The sequence below is a fragment of the Cupressus sempervirens genome, chromosome 9 (assembly GCF_028749045.1).
Source record: "Cupressus sempervirens isolate cs-2001-9-10 chromosome 9, ASM2874904v1, whole genome shotgun sequence".
NCBI classification, from domain to species: Eukaryota; Viridiplantae; Streptophyta; class Pinopsida; order Cupressales; family Cupressaceae; genus Cupressus; species Cupressus sempervirens.
The window spans coordinates 132,781,176-132,797,568 of record NC_143126.1 but is presented as its reverse complement, the minus strand read 5'-3'; the positions used below and the strand labels follow the sequence as shown (position 1 = coordinate 132,797,568).

The 16,393-nt window shown below is 36.7% G+C and overlaps 1 protein-coding gene across 2 annotated transcripts in view; it reads left to right on the top strand.

Moving 5' to 3' along the window:
- LOC149537884 (mannosyl-oligosaccharide 1,2-alpha-mannosidase MNS2-like) overlaps positions 1 to 16,393 on the top strand; it is a 50,472-nt gene that overhangs the window by 29,653 nt on the left and 4,426 nt on the right. For both annotated transcript variants that reach the window (XM_089799277.1, XM_089799276.1), the window contains 5 exons: positions 11,450 to 11,515; positions 11,693 to 11,801; positions 11,900 to 11,998; positions 13,974 to 14,054; positions 14,265 to 14,435. In XM_089799277.1, coding sequence (XP_089655403.1) covers positions 11,450 to 11,515; positions 11,693 to 11,801; positions 11,900 to 11,998; positions 13,974 to 14,054; positions 14,265 to 14,435 — 526 coding nt within the window. The remainder of the gene's footprint in view (positions 1 to 11,449; positions 11,516 to 11,692; positions 11,802 to 11,899; positions 11,999 to 13,973; positions 14,055 to 14,264; positions 14,436 to 16,393) is intronic.

Sequence of the window (16,393 nt, the reverse complement as noted above, 5' to 3'; positions counted from 1 at the left end):
TTGGGCCTTGGCTGTCGGCAAGAAGACAAAATGCTTGCAAATGGTGGCAGTGATTCTCTTGTAAATCTGTGACATTATTGTACTGTTGCAGATGAGGAGGAAGCTCTTCTTAAAGAGGCAGAAGAAACATTGAAAGACAAAGACATGGCAAATGCTCTAGCAGATACTAATTATGTCAAAGCAAGCTGCCAGTTGAAGTCAATGAGCTCCACACATTGAAATACAAAGTTTTGGCTTTGTAAAGTATAATGCATAGAAACAAGTCCACGCCATGATCAAGGGACGTCGTTTAAAAGAGCAACCGGCTTCCACATTTAAAGGAGAGGATCATGCAACCAAAGCCGTCCATACAAGAAGTTCCCATGGCTTAGAAAAGAAAACCACCAAGCAACAAACGTCCAGTAGAGCATGGAAGCCGCAGTCTTAAGACAGGGTGCCAGTCAATGTAAGAGAGCAAGCTCCATCCGCATTGAAGAAGGGAGTCCATGCATCAAAGCCACCAAGTTTGAAGATGTAGTCGATTTTAAAGGCAGAATACACATGAAGAAACAGAGGAGCAGCCACAAAGTTAGTGGTAGTCAAAACAAGCAGTCACGCCATGGTTAAGAAAAGCTCACGTTGAGACAATAAAAATCAAAGACCACACCTTGTTAAAGGGAGGGTCACCCATGTGCAGGGTGAGTTGTCCAACATATTTTCTTGCCAAACAGCAGATTAAATGAAAAAGGCAGTGTCTATAAAAGAGACTCACGTATTAAAGCAGGGGAGCACATATACCAGCAGACATGAAGTAAACCCACGCATCAAAAAACACAGTCTCATGGCACAAACCACTGGCATAAAGGAACAGGGGCGTCTTCTAATAGTCAACGCCATAAACAAAGGAGTCATGGCATCAAAGAACAGATAAAAGCAGGCAAATCAAATAACTCTCCACACAATGTCAAGCATACGCAGTCAAAGATAGTGGAAGTCGGCATGCAAAGAAAAAACTACAAGGAGGCGGCAATGATGAGAGCACTAAGCCGTAGGTCAAGATCAATCAAACGAAAATCCAAAGCAGATCACACAATAGCAAGTAGATACAGGCGTATTAAAAATAATCCACACCAATGGGCAGAGATTCACAACAACTCCATGAAGAAGCCAAGACATTATCAAGAACAGTCTACGCATGAAAAAGTTTTTCCATCAAAGAAAAATTCAAAGGAGACCCCATGGCAAAGATATAAGCTGCTAGTCATACAAGAAAAAACGCAGTCAAAGAGAAGAATATGCAAAACTAATTATCCCACATTTCCCGTGGGAGAGACTTTATATATTTTTAAATATGAAAGCACTCAACATGTTTAATGTCTTAAGTAAAGGTCTTTTTGAAAGGCAAGCGTGCATGTGTTGCTGTGGGACCCGACCTGGATGCGCCAACTGGATGATGACATAAGCTAAATTTTGACGAAAGCTATAGAGATGATGATGTGGCACGCAGAATGGAGATGAAAGGAGATTGTGACACGTGTCCACATCTTATGGACGACGCTATCCCACAAAACTAAGATGCTCGACTGTTAAAAAGTGCGGGAATGTGGGATTTTGACACGTGGCAACGGGTCCCGGGCGTGATGATGTGGCAAGAAGTGCTCAGATTGTCACGATCCGACGGTTGGCGCAAGCCCGCTTTTTGGAGTTGCTGAAAAGATAGAAAATGTGGGTAAGTGGGTGAGCTCCACGAGGCAATGAAGTGGCAAGTTGAGGTCGACCAATAACTAAGCACCATGTGGCAGTCCGGTGACAGCGTGCAAAAATCAACGAATCAAAAGCCGCCATGTGTCATAGAGGTCAAAGTTTGTTTGACCCGGATGGAGATAAGGGGAAAAATGAAAATAATTAAAATATCAAATATTTTAATATTTTCCCAAGTTTAAATTGCTACGTGAGTTTTTAAATTCAAATGAGGTATTTTCCTAAAGTTTGAACTTTAGGACTTTTAAATTTTTTTGAAAATTTAAAATCAGAGTTGCAGACTTAGTCAAGTGTTCTATCAGAGGAGTATTTTTCAAACTAAGATTTAGAGGGTTCCCGGTATGCAAATATAGCAATATTATATATTGCCGGAATTGGGGGAAACTGAACTTTCTGATTCTGAGGTCAGTTTTTGCACAGAATGCCACTGGTTCAAGCTACAGGAGGTTTTCTTCTAGTTTCCTTTTTGTAACTGTATTCAGGTGAGGAAGTTCAGAACTATATTATAACATGGTAATGACCTGAATATGGTTAAAAGATAGTGAAAATGCAGTTTGAGTCGAAGTTGATCACCCATATTCAGTAAAAACTGAGATTTTACCAGCATTTCACGAGGCAGATCAGATTTTGGCAAGCAAAAGGGTTTTCATCATTGATCAGAAGATATTTTCAAATCAGTTACAGAGTAATGATGAAACTAAATCAAATCAAAATGGAAGAAGGAAGAGAGAGGTTATTCAGTTGCAGAAGATTGAATTCCAAGTGGACACATGTCAGGCATAAATCAGATCCGGGAATTCATCTTCTTCTATATCTTTCTTTCTTTCTTTCATTGTAGTTGTTGGCAGTTTTCTTTGGGTAATACCAGCAGGGTTCCATTTTTTCACTGTTAGACCATTCATGGTTCCAGTTTGTTGGAGAAAATTTTGCTCATTGCTGTGATACCAGGGTTTTGGATCCAGTTCTTGATGCATTCCCAATACTGAGACACCATTTCTTTGAGCATTTTCTCTCTTGTATGAACAACATTTAGTTAATACATGAAGGATAATACAGATAGTTCAGATCTGTTAGGTGTTTTCTGTGTTTTCATTTCATGCAGATGAATGTATAATTTCAAGGAAGTTAATACAAAGAACAACAAATGGTTGAGTTTCATCTTGAATCTTGTCTCCTTCATCAATGATCTTCAATGTTTTATAATTTTTGACATAGAGCTTAGGTTGTAGTTGCAGTCCCTTAAGGCTGTATGTTATTTCATTGTTGCCTATGACTCAAAGGGTTACGTAAATGCTTCAGGGAAATCAACAGGGTTGTGAGGTTATTGATGGGGATATCATGTAAGAATGAGGTTTAAATTGAACATTGATGTCTATTTACAAGTTGAATAGATAGATCAGATATCTGAAGATACACATATGTCTCAGATATTCATATGTATGTTTGTGATTCATGGATTTGCCCAATGGTTAAGGCACTGATCAGTTACAAGATCATTAGGTCTTATTGCTGCATATGAGGGGTCTGCTGAAATCAACATTATTAATCAAACGTGTTTTACCCTTTTATGTTGAAGAGCTATCAAAGTTTAACCCTCACTCAGATTGTGCATTTTGTAGAGTTGTAATTAGCTACTGCACTTCTTTGTTACTGCATAAGGCTTTAGGAGATATAAGGGGTTTTCATTTGCTTAATAGATTTAGGGATATGTTTTTGCACTGGTACGGTATCAATTGAATCTGAGGTCTACGCGCCTAGGTCTTGCAGAGCCTGAAGTAGAAGAAAGGTCTAGCCTTATAGTTGGCCCGGTGTCTAAAATGGCATGTTGAAAATGGGAGTTAGCTGCCCCTAGACATGTCATATTCTCATTGGGATAATTGAAAACCCTCCAGCGTTTTCAAACACCAACAGGTTGAAGTGCTCACACATTTGGCATTGGCCACAACATACCTTCTTGGATTGCATGTACTTGTCTAAGGTTCCACCGATATTTGTACCATTACCTCTATAGATTGCCTACAAGAAGATGAACAACAGAATAAGAGTCTAGACATTTATATAGAAGCAATTTCTCCTAGGAAATACAACCATAACAGAATGTTCTCAACCTTTTACATGGGTTCCTTTTGGGCGAAGGCTTTTCCAGTTGTTATTGGTACTACTTTTCTGGAGCATTTCTAAAAGCCTTTTTGACAGTGACATACTTTTTAATATAGGATATAGGCATTGATATGTTTTGACAGATTGCTATCATGTGCAATTGCAGCTATTCAAAAACATTATTTACAAAAAAAAGCAAATATTGAGGACTTGTTCATTATGCTCCTGGCATGATTGACAGGTGTGGTTGAGCTTCTACAAGTGGTCAATGAGGGCCAGTTGGAGCATTTCTGGCAGTTGTTTGTGTTAATGTTTTGTAGCTTTAGTCAACTTATTCTAATTGATGAAATTTGTAATGCCCCGCTCAGAGATCCTTGGGACAAGGATAAATAAAAGCCAATACATTATTTTGTTTGAATAAGCATGCAATCAAACACATCAACATGTAACCGATCAACAAATTGCAATAGAAGACTTAACCAACGATCCAAACATCCAACGATCTCCAAGCGTCACGACTTACCAACGTGATCAATCGATTATGAAAGTTAGACAGTCACGAAACCTAGAATTTTCGATCTGTCAAATTCTAGGAAGGCATGCAATTTTAAAGGGTACTCAAAACACCCAATCTCGCTTTTCAGAAACAGGCAAAAATACCTCTTGTCTCCTTGCGTGAGGAAACACCAGACTGCAGTGTTGTGCGAGGAAATACCTCCTCGCACGAGGAAGTACATTGTTGAACGCCCTCTCGTGCGAGAGAAGGCAAAGAAGGTTTTCCCACGCGAGAGAATACATATCTTGCGTGAGGAATCTCCTCTCTGGCATGAGGTTAGACAACAGAACTAGGAGAAACAATATGCAGAGTAAAAAAATAGGATAATTTCCTCCACATTGGGGAGAACTGGATCGACGGAAATCGAGGCTCGAACGCTCGAATGAATGAACGCTGTTGAACGCCCTCTCGCGCGAGAGAACGCAAAGAAGGTTTTCCCATGCGAGACAATACATTTCTCGCGTGAGGAATCTCCTCTCTGGCGCGAGGTTAGACAACACAACAAGGAGAAACAATATGCATGGTAAAAAAAGAGAGGATAATTTCCTCCACATTGGGGAGTACCGGATCCATGGAAATCGAGGCTCGAACACTCGAATGAATGAAACACAACTAAGCATGCTAGAAGAGATGAATCTAACATCTAATCACCTAATCCATAACATCTAGTATCAATGCGGAAAAGTAACATTGCAATGACATACATGAGCATAAATCAAATATCTCTAAAACTAAAATAACATAAATCACATGGAAATATACTTCGGAAGAAACAGAGAACCATGTGAGCATCTAGCTTTGGAACTGAGCGTGGGAAAGGCCAACTTTGTATGTTGGTCCCTAGTAGTGGTAAAGGTAGCTACGCCTCCCAACCATGTGGAACCTGTAGGCCCACTCCCGTCGTGCTGATGGAGATAGTGATCTGACCTCAAACACACATAAGAGAATTATCCATGGCTAACACAAATCATCTCTAAAACTAAAATAACATAAATCACATGGAAACATACTCCGAAAGAAACAGAGAACCATGTGAGCATCTAGCTCTAGAATTGAGCGTGGGAAAGGCCAACTTTGTATGTTGGTCCCTAGCAGTGGTAAAGGTAGCTATGCCTCCCAACCACGTGGAACCTGTAGGCCCACTCCCGCTGTGCCGATGGAGATAGTGATCTGACCTCAAACACACAAGAGAATTATCCATGGCTAACACAAATCATCTCTAAAACTAAAATAACATAAATCACATGGAAACATACTCCGGAAGAAACAGAGAACCATGTGAGCATCCAGCTTTGGAACTGAGCGTGGGAAAGGCCAATTTTGTATGTTGGTCCCTAGTAGTGGTAAAGGTAGCTACGCCTCCCAACCACGTGGAACTTGTAGGCCCACTCTCACCGTGCCGATGGAGATAGTGATCTGACCTCAAACACACATAAGAGAATTATCCATGGCTAACACTCATGCCAAACAGTACAGAGGATTGAAACCAAGATCATGAGACAATGCAATACAAAAGGTCCTGGTTAGACTCTCTATGGGTCACTATGTAGGGACTCTGGTGGAGAGTAAGTTGCTTGGTACTCCCAAGCTCAACATTGTTACAGATCGTTCCCGTCGGTACTCCCTCGGGAGGCCAATGTGCTGTGTCCCTGACCGAGCTGTGCGTACAATGTGTTTTTTTTTATCTTAGTTAATTACCCATGAATTTATTTAGTTATCACTTATTAGAAACTTCCTCACGTATACCTTGTTGGGATAGCCAGGGTATATGAGAGAAGCCCCTCCATTGACCTTACCCTACATTCCCATGTACATCACACGATGATAGCCCATAGGCAATGCAGTTTCCCAACCCAACCCTAATGAACATAACTCATCTAACAAACAATCGGGAGCTGGGGTCTCGCAAGAACGCGACAAGTGCACACTCATGTGCTCGTGTGTAGGCACACCAACTACACGATGATCATAAATAACAAGGGCTGAATGAGAAACAAAAGACATAAGTAATCAAATCACTCAACCGACCTATATTTAGGAGTACGGATTTGATACAAATCCCAATGCAATAAGAAAATACATCAGGGGTCAGAAAGATATCCCTACAGATAATCTGGATCCACGACCAACTATAGTCCAAGAAAACCTAAGAAATCAGGGCGACACACAAATCGAGGCAAAAACCCAAAATGTCAAGAACTTCGAAATTAAACCCTCTTTTGTTTTTGGGTACAAAAGCCACGAATATCAAATAAAATATGGGTTCAGAGTCCGTATGCAAAAACAGCCAGCATAATGGTGCAAAATCCCAAACCCCCATCCCGAAAAATAGAGAAATGCTCATACCCACCCAATCGGGTAGAGCTAGCAACTAGAAACGGAGGGGAACACTCGTTCTCAACCTCCTAACAAACAACTATAAAAAATAGAAGCAGAAACGGAACTGAAGCTTGAAACAGTAAAACAGGAGAGCCCTGCCTGACAGCCAAAAGGGCAAATACGACTTTAGCAGTAAAATAAAAACCTTGCAGAAATTGCCGAAAGTCACGGCAATCCAAGGTCTCCTCGAGTTAGATCCAACAAGATCAACTTGATGATCCCATGCTCGTAGCTCCTACAGCAAACAAAACAATATTTTCTCTTGAGGAGGATTTGGAATTTGCTCTCAAATTTCTATTTGAAAAAGTCAGAAGTGAGGAATAAAATTCCTTTTTGGATATATATTCACTTTTCAAGTGAAAAAAAGGATTAGGGTAATTAACAAGATCACCTAGTTAAACCCTTAACCCAAACAAAAACAAGCTATTCCAAGTAATTGGAATTCAACTACGACAAAGCTGCTGGGAATAAAATAAAATAAGATAAAGCCCAAAATTCCCTTTAACCAATAAATCACAGTATTCCAAAATAACTTTCGTGACAATTGCGAACCTCTAAATGCACAAACATGCTCACTAGTTTAATCAGATAATGCAAATGAGTCCGGATTTATTAAATCACCGAAGGGTTTAATTAATCAATTAAACAAGATACGTCGACCATATTGGGATGACATTGGCTAGGTAAGAGCAACCGAATCACTAACTCCATGTGCCATTGTCGCGGATATAAATCCTGCACATTGAACAACACGATCAAGTGCAATTGCATATAGTAATATAGCCGAAGCGATAAATACATTAAATCACATTAAATAACCATTTATTTAATCACATTAAAATCATCCATTTAAATCACTCACTGCATCATAAAACGTCTCAAAGCAAGAATGAAGCAAATAGCTGTAGCAACAAATCAAAGTATCCGAAATCCAACAAGTCCATCATATAATCATAAATAGAGTATATGTCCGAATACAAAATAACCAGATATCATCATAAAGCATTAGGTCACATAAATAAGCATCATCATGCAGATATGATCACATTGAACAACATAGCATCTAACATCTATGATGCTTGTAAATCAAAATAAAGTATTTGACCATCAGGTCATCTCGAATGTCCTCGAACATGAGTATCAAGTATCTCTCGAAACCAAAGTAACAAGGTACAAAATGCAAACATGGGAGGCATTACAAAATCAAATTGGCCTTCAGCGGCATTTGATATCTATCCTCCACTAGATAATATCTGATTATACATAGTACGCACAATATAATATTATGATTATGTAAACATCACAATATAATATTATATGTTATTATTATTTTATATGTTATTGGTGTTCTCAGAATTCACTGAAAATTGTTATCAAACTTGTAATTGTTTATGACTGAAATGATAGTAGTTATCATTACTGATAACTATGATAGTTACCATTGATAACTATGATAGTTATTGTTAACAATAACAACTATCATACATATCGATAACAATACAATCACAAAGTTGATAACAATATCGACTATTATATATTGCAAGCTGATGTTAATATTAGCTCAAGTCGATATTGGTATTGACCACCTCATAATGCAGATCGATATTATACAAACTCAAAGCTGATTACTCTGTGTTATACGATATTAAGGTTAGTCTCATGAAGAGACATCTCTTCGTGAGACATACGATCTCATGTAGAGATGCGCCTCCTTGTGAGACCTTGGATGATATTTATATGACATCAAAATCAGTTCTGGAAATATAGTGATCAGCATTCATTCAGTCTTCAATACAGATTGAGCTTGAGATTAGGATGATATTTATATGACATCAAAATCAGTTTTGGAAATATATTGATCAGCATTCATTCAGTCTTCAATACAGATCGAGCTTGAGATTAAGAACAGCAGCAAGTCATATTGATATTTATCAATATTGATTAAGGGAGATTCAATAGCGAATATAAATTTTTGTAGATCAATATTGACATAAATATTACAGTGACATTCTTGTGAGATATAACAGAAATATTTCACATTATTGAACCGTGTAGAGTTCAATTATATCTACATTGATTATATATATACCTACACAATTTGAAATTAAGACTGAAACACTACACAGATCTGATTAGAACATTGACACCTTGAACAATGCAAATGCTTCCTCCCTAAAACAAAATGTGAAAATATGAAACAGGTTGTTCGGGCTTTCCATTGGTTGATTGAACAACTACCCAATTTGTGGAGGATGCGACTCTGCTAGCTTCAATGATTAAGATCAAATGCAGTAGAATAAATCATTCTGTATAGACATATATAAGGATGCTAGGGGCATGAACGTAAAATTTTCTCTAGAGTTAAAATAGTGGGCGCAGACCCTAACTCTGCATCTTGCTTATCAAGAAAAGGGTAGAAATCATGTCAGCATATAGGGGTGACTAATACATGGGTGTATGAGTGCCTCTTATGTGGGCTGATTGATTTGCTAATATAATGATGCAGGAGCATCCAGTGGTGTAAGGGCAATCCTGTATCACCCAAAAATATGCTTAGTGTTAGTTTCTGTTTAATGTGTTTGTATTTCTGGAGGTCCATTTGGTCCAAATAGAGATTCCAACTCTCATAGTTCCACTATTAGTTTTTTGGGTTAGTGTTTTTTTAACACCTTGGGATATGTGCCAGTGTAGAAAATGGGTTATTTTGTAATTGAGCCATAATTATGATGATTCAGAGGGTGTAAGTTGGAGGGATGATTGTACTTGTAATTTCAAGCACTCCAGAAAAAGTATCAGGTCAAAAGGCTTTATGGTTTGAAAGTTATTGCCTTGGATCAAAAGTTATGCCTTCCAAAAGTTGGACAACCATTTCTGGATTCTTCTAATTTTGCACCGGCTTTTGATGTGTCTTTTAGAACCTTTGCTTTGGTGGTGGATGCCAAATGGCATATTCTAAAATGTATTCCTAACCGTAAACCTAATTTGGGTCACCTAAGGTCATTTCTTGCATTGTAAAGGCAGTTTTTGTGGAGTTTGGGAGAAGGTACTGTGAGAAGGGTTTTTCTCCAGAATCTGATTATGTTGTAAGCCCACAGGACATACAATTGAGTCTGTTTTTGCTGTAATGATTGTACTAGCATATCATTTCTAATAATAAAAGTCTTCTTTCATGTTGTGTTCATTTTGTCTTGGTTTGTGCCCTCATCATATAGTCTGTCAAAATAGGCAAAATGGGTAGGCTTGATGGAAAAGGTAAGAAATTGTTTTATCAGAAATGGTAAGTGCCAGAAGCAGATGGGAAAATCCTAGTGGCTTGTTCAGTGAAGAATCACTAGAGTCAGCGAGACAGTTGATATTTTTGTAATTGATTTTTAGCATGCAAGGCTTAGAGCATCTTTAAAGATAGAATTTTAAGGTTTGATAGGCTTCTGCAAAATCTGGCCTATACATTTTGAGACTCTAGTGTGCATAGTTTCAAAAACCATTTGAGTGAGAGGTCAAATAACACAATCTTGGTGTTATTCAGATAGCTGTGTGCACTTGATTTCTTTTATTTCATGGAAATTAGTTACACATGGAAGTAAAGCAAGTTTAAGAGTGAGGTGGAGATGAAGAAATGCCGAAGATTCCCTGATATAGAGAGATCTCAAAAAGAAGTGGAGACAACTCAAAAAGCTTGTCCAAGTGCTAGTTGTTCTGAGCTAATGATTGTTTGCATGAGATATTAGATTTTTGGTGAAATTGGCATAATTGTTTGGGACAACGTGAAAGCTGTCTGCATTGCAATTTGAAAGATGGTATGTGTCATTTTGTGACACAAGGAATTGTAATGAAGTTAAAACCATGAGCCTGATCATAAGATTTGACAGTAGTACTAAACTTCTCCAGGTTTTAGAGTCAAATTGTTTTTTCACCAGTTCACATCAATTTGTTTACGCTTGAACTGATGGTACATACAAATGCTCTCCAGGTCTGCTATAAAATCTAAATGCTAGTCACGTGCATGCAATATCTAGTACTTACAGAATAAAACATTTTGCATCAATAGATGTTGACAAAACACAAGCTTAAAATCTCGCACACGGTGTTTACATATCGAGTTGCTAGATTGTCCTTAGCTTATATGCCTGTCAAGCATCTGGGATCGACATCATTACTTGGGATTTGATATAAAACAAGCATGCTATTACATATGTTCAAAGGAGCATGAAAAACATTTTAGGATTTTTTTTTAACATAGGCTAGATTCTCTTGTCCTGCAGACGTAATGTGATTTTCGTTAAACACATTAGGTTCCCATTTGAGCTCAAAAACTACAAGCACAAAGATTTTTAGAGCCTAGTTTTTAGTTAATTTTCCTGGCTGGTGTTTTATAGAAATATATGGCCCCACTTTTTTTGAGATTTGAAAACCGCTAGTGAAATGTATATGTGACCAACTGAAGGGAAACTTCACATATCATACTAGCTAAGTGGCTCTACTGTATTAGTAATTTGTATTCACAAGAACATAGGTAGTTTTGACTTTCTGTTTCTGGAGATCATATTTTTTTCATTGAGGTCTCATAAGTTAACATATTTTAATGGGATTGTAGCTTAGTATTTGATTCAAATAAGAGCTGAATGGTAGATATCAAAGATATTTTAACCTAGTGCATCCCTTGCTGCCATACAGCTTTTATGAATACTTGCTCAAAGTGTGGATTCAAGGCAACAAAACTGATGAAGTGAAGCTTTACAGGTTTATGTCTCTCTATCCAATACTTTCAAATTCCACAAGTATTATTTTACGTGAGAAACGACAATTGATACATTGGAAACGTCATTTTTTTTTCCTGTGCTGGTTGTGTGAAGTCTATCAAACTTTACCAGATCCAAATCTAGACTTTAAGTGTTATTGCTCTTGAAAATTTTGCAGAGAGATGTGGGAAAAGTCTATGGAAGGGTTAAAGAACTTGATTAGGAAGTCAAAGCCATCTTCTTTTACTTATATTGCAGAGCGTTCTGGTAGTGCACTAATAGATAAGGTGAGATTGCAGTGACCACTCTTTCATTCTTGGGAGTATTCAAATGAATACATAAACCACGTTATAATTGGCATTCTACTAACTTAAGGTATTTGCAGATGGACGAATTGGCATGCTTTGCTCCTGGTATGCTTGCTCTTGGAGCTTTTCATGATGAATCAGAGAAAGGATTAATATATCTTTCCCTTGCAAAGGAGGTATATGCTCTGTAAAGGAATTGTTTTTGTTATTCTTTTCATCACTCCTTGTTAGTCTAATGCCAAATTATGATGTAATTTGTTCTATACACATCCGAGCTGTTTAATAGGATGGCAGATTTAAACACGTCAGGATACCCACCTCAAAGGTCTATGACTTAGCAAATCATCTACCTCAAAAAGAACAAGAGTAAAGACAACTTGGAAACAAAATTTGGAAGCTGTTTTCCCAAAAGAATTTATCACACTTCCCTTTAACTTATCAACCATGATATTATCTGAGTCTATAATCTGGGTATCAAACACTGGTGAGGGTACAAGAAGACCACTGTTGAAGATAGCCTATAACAGCAATTTTTTGGGATAAATGAGCTACAGTTTAGTTCCCAATGCTTAGTCTAATAATAGAGAATGTTAACAAACAACTGCAAGTATGTCAATATACGGGTGTAAAAAGCTGGGAGTTTTTACACTCTTATTGTATCCTACAAGGCTACATATTAATTTACAGGTTAAATGGAAATAAAAACTATATTGTTATGTATATTTGGATGCCAGCTTGCAAAAATACATCTACATACATACAGGCCGACATGCCTATCTGCACTATAAATCTGGATTCTTTCTTACTATGGATGTATATAAGTTCGTCTACATGAAAATGTTTCTATATATGTTCATCTACATGAAAATGTTTCTATATATGTTTTATGATATTCTCAGATACTTAATATACACACATACACCACAGCCATACCTCAATATCAGTATGTTTTCTACTTAGTTGCTATTTAACTCTGCATCCTCAAGCCCATGAATCTTGCCTACGATTTCAGAGGGTGTTCACAGTCACACAGAATTTAATAGATTTCCATGATATCACTTTGATCTATCCTAATCTGTACCTGGCAATATGAGTTTTATGCCATAATGATTGTATATTCAATTTAAGAATTGTAGTATACGATATTGGAACATGCAAAAATCTACTAAACTACTTCTAACTTAAAAAAATGTAATTTATGATTTGTTCTTAAAACAAAGTTTATAGTTGAAGAATATGTTTAATTTTACTAGATTCTAGTGTTTGAAATTGTTATCAGAATTTAGGTCACACCATAGTTCATTTGATGTCAGTTATGTGAGAGTGAATCCAGGTTTGCTGCCGCAGGCATTGACAAAATATATGTGGGTCTTCCAGCATGACCTGGATATTATTTTTCATTTTCTAGAATGGAAGCCCAAAGTTGATGTCCTCTCATGATTCAAGAAACTCTACATCATAATGGCCAAATTTCAATTTTGCATCTTTTTAAGGTTTTAGCTACTAATAAATGTATTCCAGGTCAAATTGGTAATAAACTGAATGGATGCATTTCAGGACAAGTGGGTAATAAATTGAATGAATGCCAAATTTTGTATTGTGACCTTGGTTGCAGGAAATTTTCATACAAGAAGATTTTTTGAAACCTCCCTCTTTTTTAATTAATACCTTCTGATGGCCTTTTGCTAAGTTTCCAAAACGATGTATGATTGCAGTAATTTCCAGCTGAATACTAATATGAATATATATGGTTGTCAACTACTTTATCGGTTGAAAAAAAAGAATAAATATGAATATTGCATTGTAATTTTCAAAGAAGTTCATGAATAGTGTAGTGTATAGAAACTTATATTCCAGGTATATTCTTCTGAATTTAGACTTTTAAAATACTGTCCTCAGTGATGTATGGTTTATTTGTTATGATCTTCATTATTTTTTTTGAATGATTAGATCAATTGCATTGTAAGTTTCAAAGAAGTTCATGAATAGTGTAGTGTATAGAAAGTTATATTCCAGGTATATTCTTCTGAATTTAGACTTTGAAAATACTGCCCTTAGTGATGTGTGATTTATTTGTTATGATCTGCATTTTGTTTTTTTTGAATGATGTGATCAATTTTGTTCTCACTCACTCATCTTGTTTATCTACAGCTTGCCAGGACTTGCTACAACTTTTATAATTCAACTCAAACAAAACTGGCTGGAGAAAACTACATCTTCAATGAAGGCGAGGTTAGAATTTGTCTTCACATATCTAATTGAGGCACATGTAAAAGCTTCACACATGCTTATTTCTGCAATGCCAGATTTGGCTTCATCTGTTTCCTTAAGCTTGTTCCAGGAAAAACATTTTTTTGATGGACAAAATTGAAATTGTAATTTATGTAATTGTCTACAGACAGATTATTAATATCTGAAATTTCACAATGTTTTTTCCCATAGGATATGGTGGTTGGTACATCGTGGAACATCTTGAGGCCAGAAACTGTGGAGTCACTGATGTACCTTTGGCGAATTACTGGAGATGAAACATATAGAGAGTGGGGTTGGGATATATTTCAAGCATTTCAAAAGCAATCACGGATTGACTCCGGCTATGTGGGACTTAGAGATGTATGCTATCAATCTTTCAACAATTTGTTTATTGTTATATTTTTGTATATTGTTGGAAATAGATAGTGATTGGGTGATTAGAATAGGCTGGAATCCAATTTTCTTTTATAAGCAGTTTGCATCATATATTATGTTATAAAAAACTTGACCAAGGTAGTTTCTCTAAAAACCACAGAAATATAAACTGAAATAAAATATCATTATGATTAAACACATTTAAGGAGCACCGGTTGAATGGGCTGTGCATGGTCAAACTGGAATGCTTTCGATGCAGTCAGGCCAATTTTTTTGTTGAAAAAATACATGTTATTTGATAACCTTCTTTTTCTCACATATTTAAAAAATTGCCATTTTCCCCCACTCTTTCTGATCTGTGTGGGCATACGACTTAGGAGTTAATGTACCAGATTCGCCTCTGGGAAGCCCAAAGTTGGGTTCGATTCGCAGCAAATACACAGTCTCAAATTCAGTGCAAATTCTCCCACATGTGACCAAATTCATTGCAAAGTCTGTCAGCAGGATCCAAGCAGAATTTCAAGCAAATTTGAAACCCAGCAGCAGAACTGGGGCCATCTCTGGGCAAAAAATTGACCTTTTTTTTGGACTTTTTAATAGCTTTTTTTGTCTGATTTAGTCTATTCGACCCTCAAATCCTAATATAGACCATTAAAAAGGCCAAAAAGGATGTTATATATGTCATTTGGGCTAAAAAGTTAATATATGGCTGTGTATTTTGCTATGTTGTTTTACTATTAGCATAGTGGTGTATGTACTTATTTGCTGCTGCTCTGTATATATATATAATACATATATACATATTAAAAAACACATGTTTTCATATGGACGAACCCAAAATGAATTTGAACTACCCCCAAAAAAAATTGAACAAATTTCAAATCTGAATCTCAAACCGAATCTGAACCTGAATCCGACTTAGTTAGGAGATGTTAGAATGGCTTCCTATATGTAGGATTGCACTTATATGGATAGTTTTGAGACAAATTTAAGTGATAAATCTTGTTGAAACATACGAGCCTGGTGACACTTGAACTGGAAGAGCATGCCTATAAAGTGGCTATCCTACTTTTTATAAATATCGTGTCACTACTAGGTACCTGTCATACATTGAGATCCAGATAACAAATGACTGTCCTGCTGTATTCTGAAACAGAAAGAGGAATGATTATGTTTGACTAGACATACTCTTCGTTGTCATTTATGCTTGTGGCCATCCCAAATATAACAGTGGCTTATGGCTTCCCCCTTAGATTGTGACTTAATGGAGAAATCAGTGGTTCACTTGTGCCTTCAAGCCCCCACACATGCCTTATCTAAGCAGGGAATAGCAGGTTCGATGCCAAATTTAAGTATTCAAAATCATCCTTTTATTAGGATAATTATTATATATGCAGGAAGACCATTTCTTGATCCCATTTTCTGTAAAATATATTCTCTAAACATGTTAAATTTAACGATACTTGTAGAATGTTAATCTTGTACACAAGTAATGCAAGCCATTTGCACAAAGATGTTTTTCAAATTTAGGATAACAAGATTCTGGCCATCACTGATATCTGGCATTGTAATTATTTAGCACATCAAATTACTGAATAAGCTGTTTGCACTGCTTTTCATCAGCAAGTTTTGTCTAATCTTTTGTCAATCTTTTACCAATCTCCATAGGTGTGTACAGCAAGGACTGTGTATTTCCATTTTAAATTTTTTTAAGCTCTGTTGGATTTGAATTTCCATTTCATCAGAAAAAGTGTAGCAATTCTATATTGGTGATTTGAATTTTCTGTTGAGATTTACTTTTCTTCTGAGTTGGTTCCTGTTGCTACCAAATCATCAACATTTCCAGTCAACAAACAGTAGCTCTTCTATTTTTAATTTGGCATAGAAGTTGGATGTGATTTTTTTAACCTGAATCCCGATGATATTGAATGATAATTTTTCTT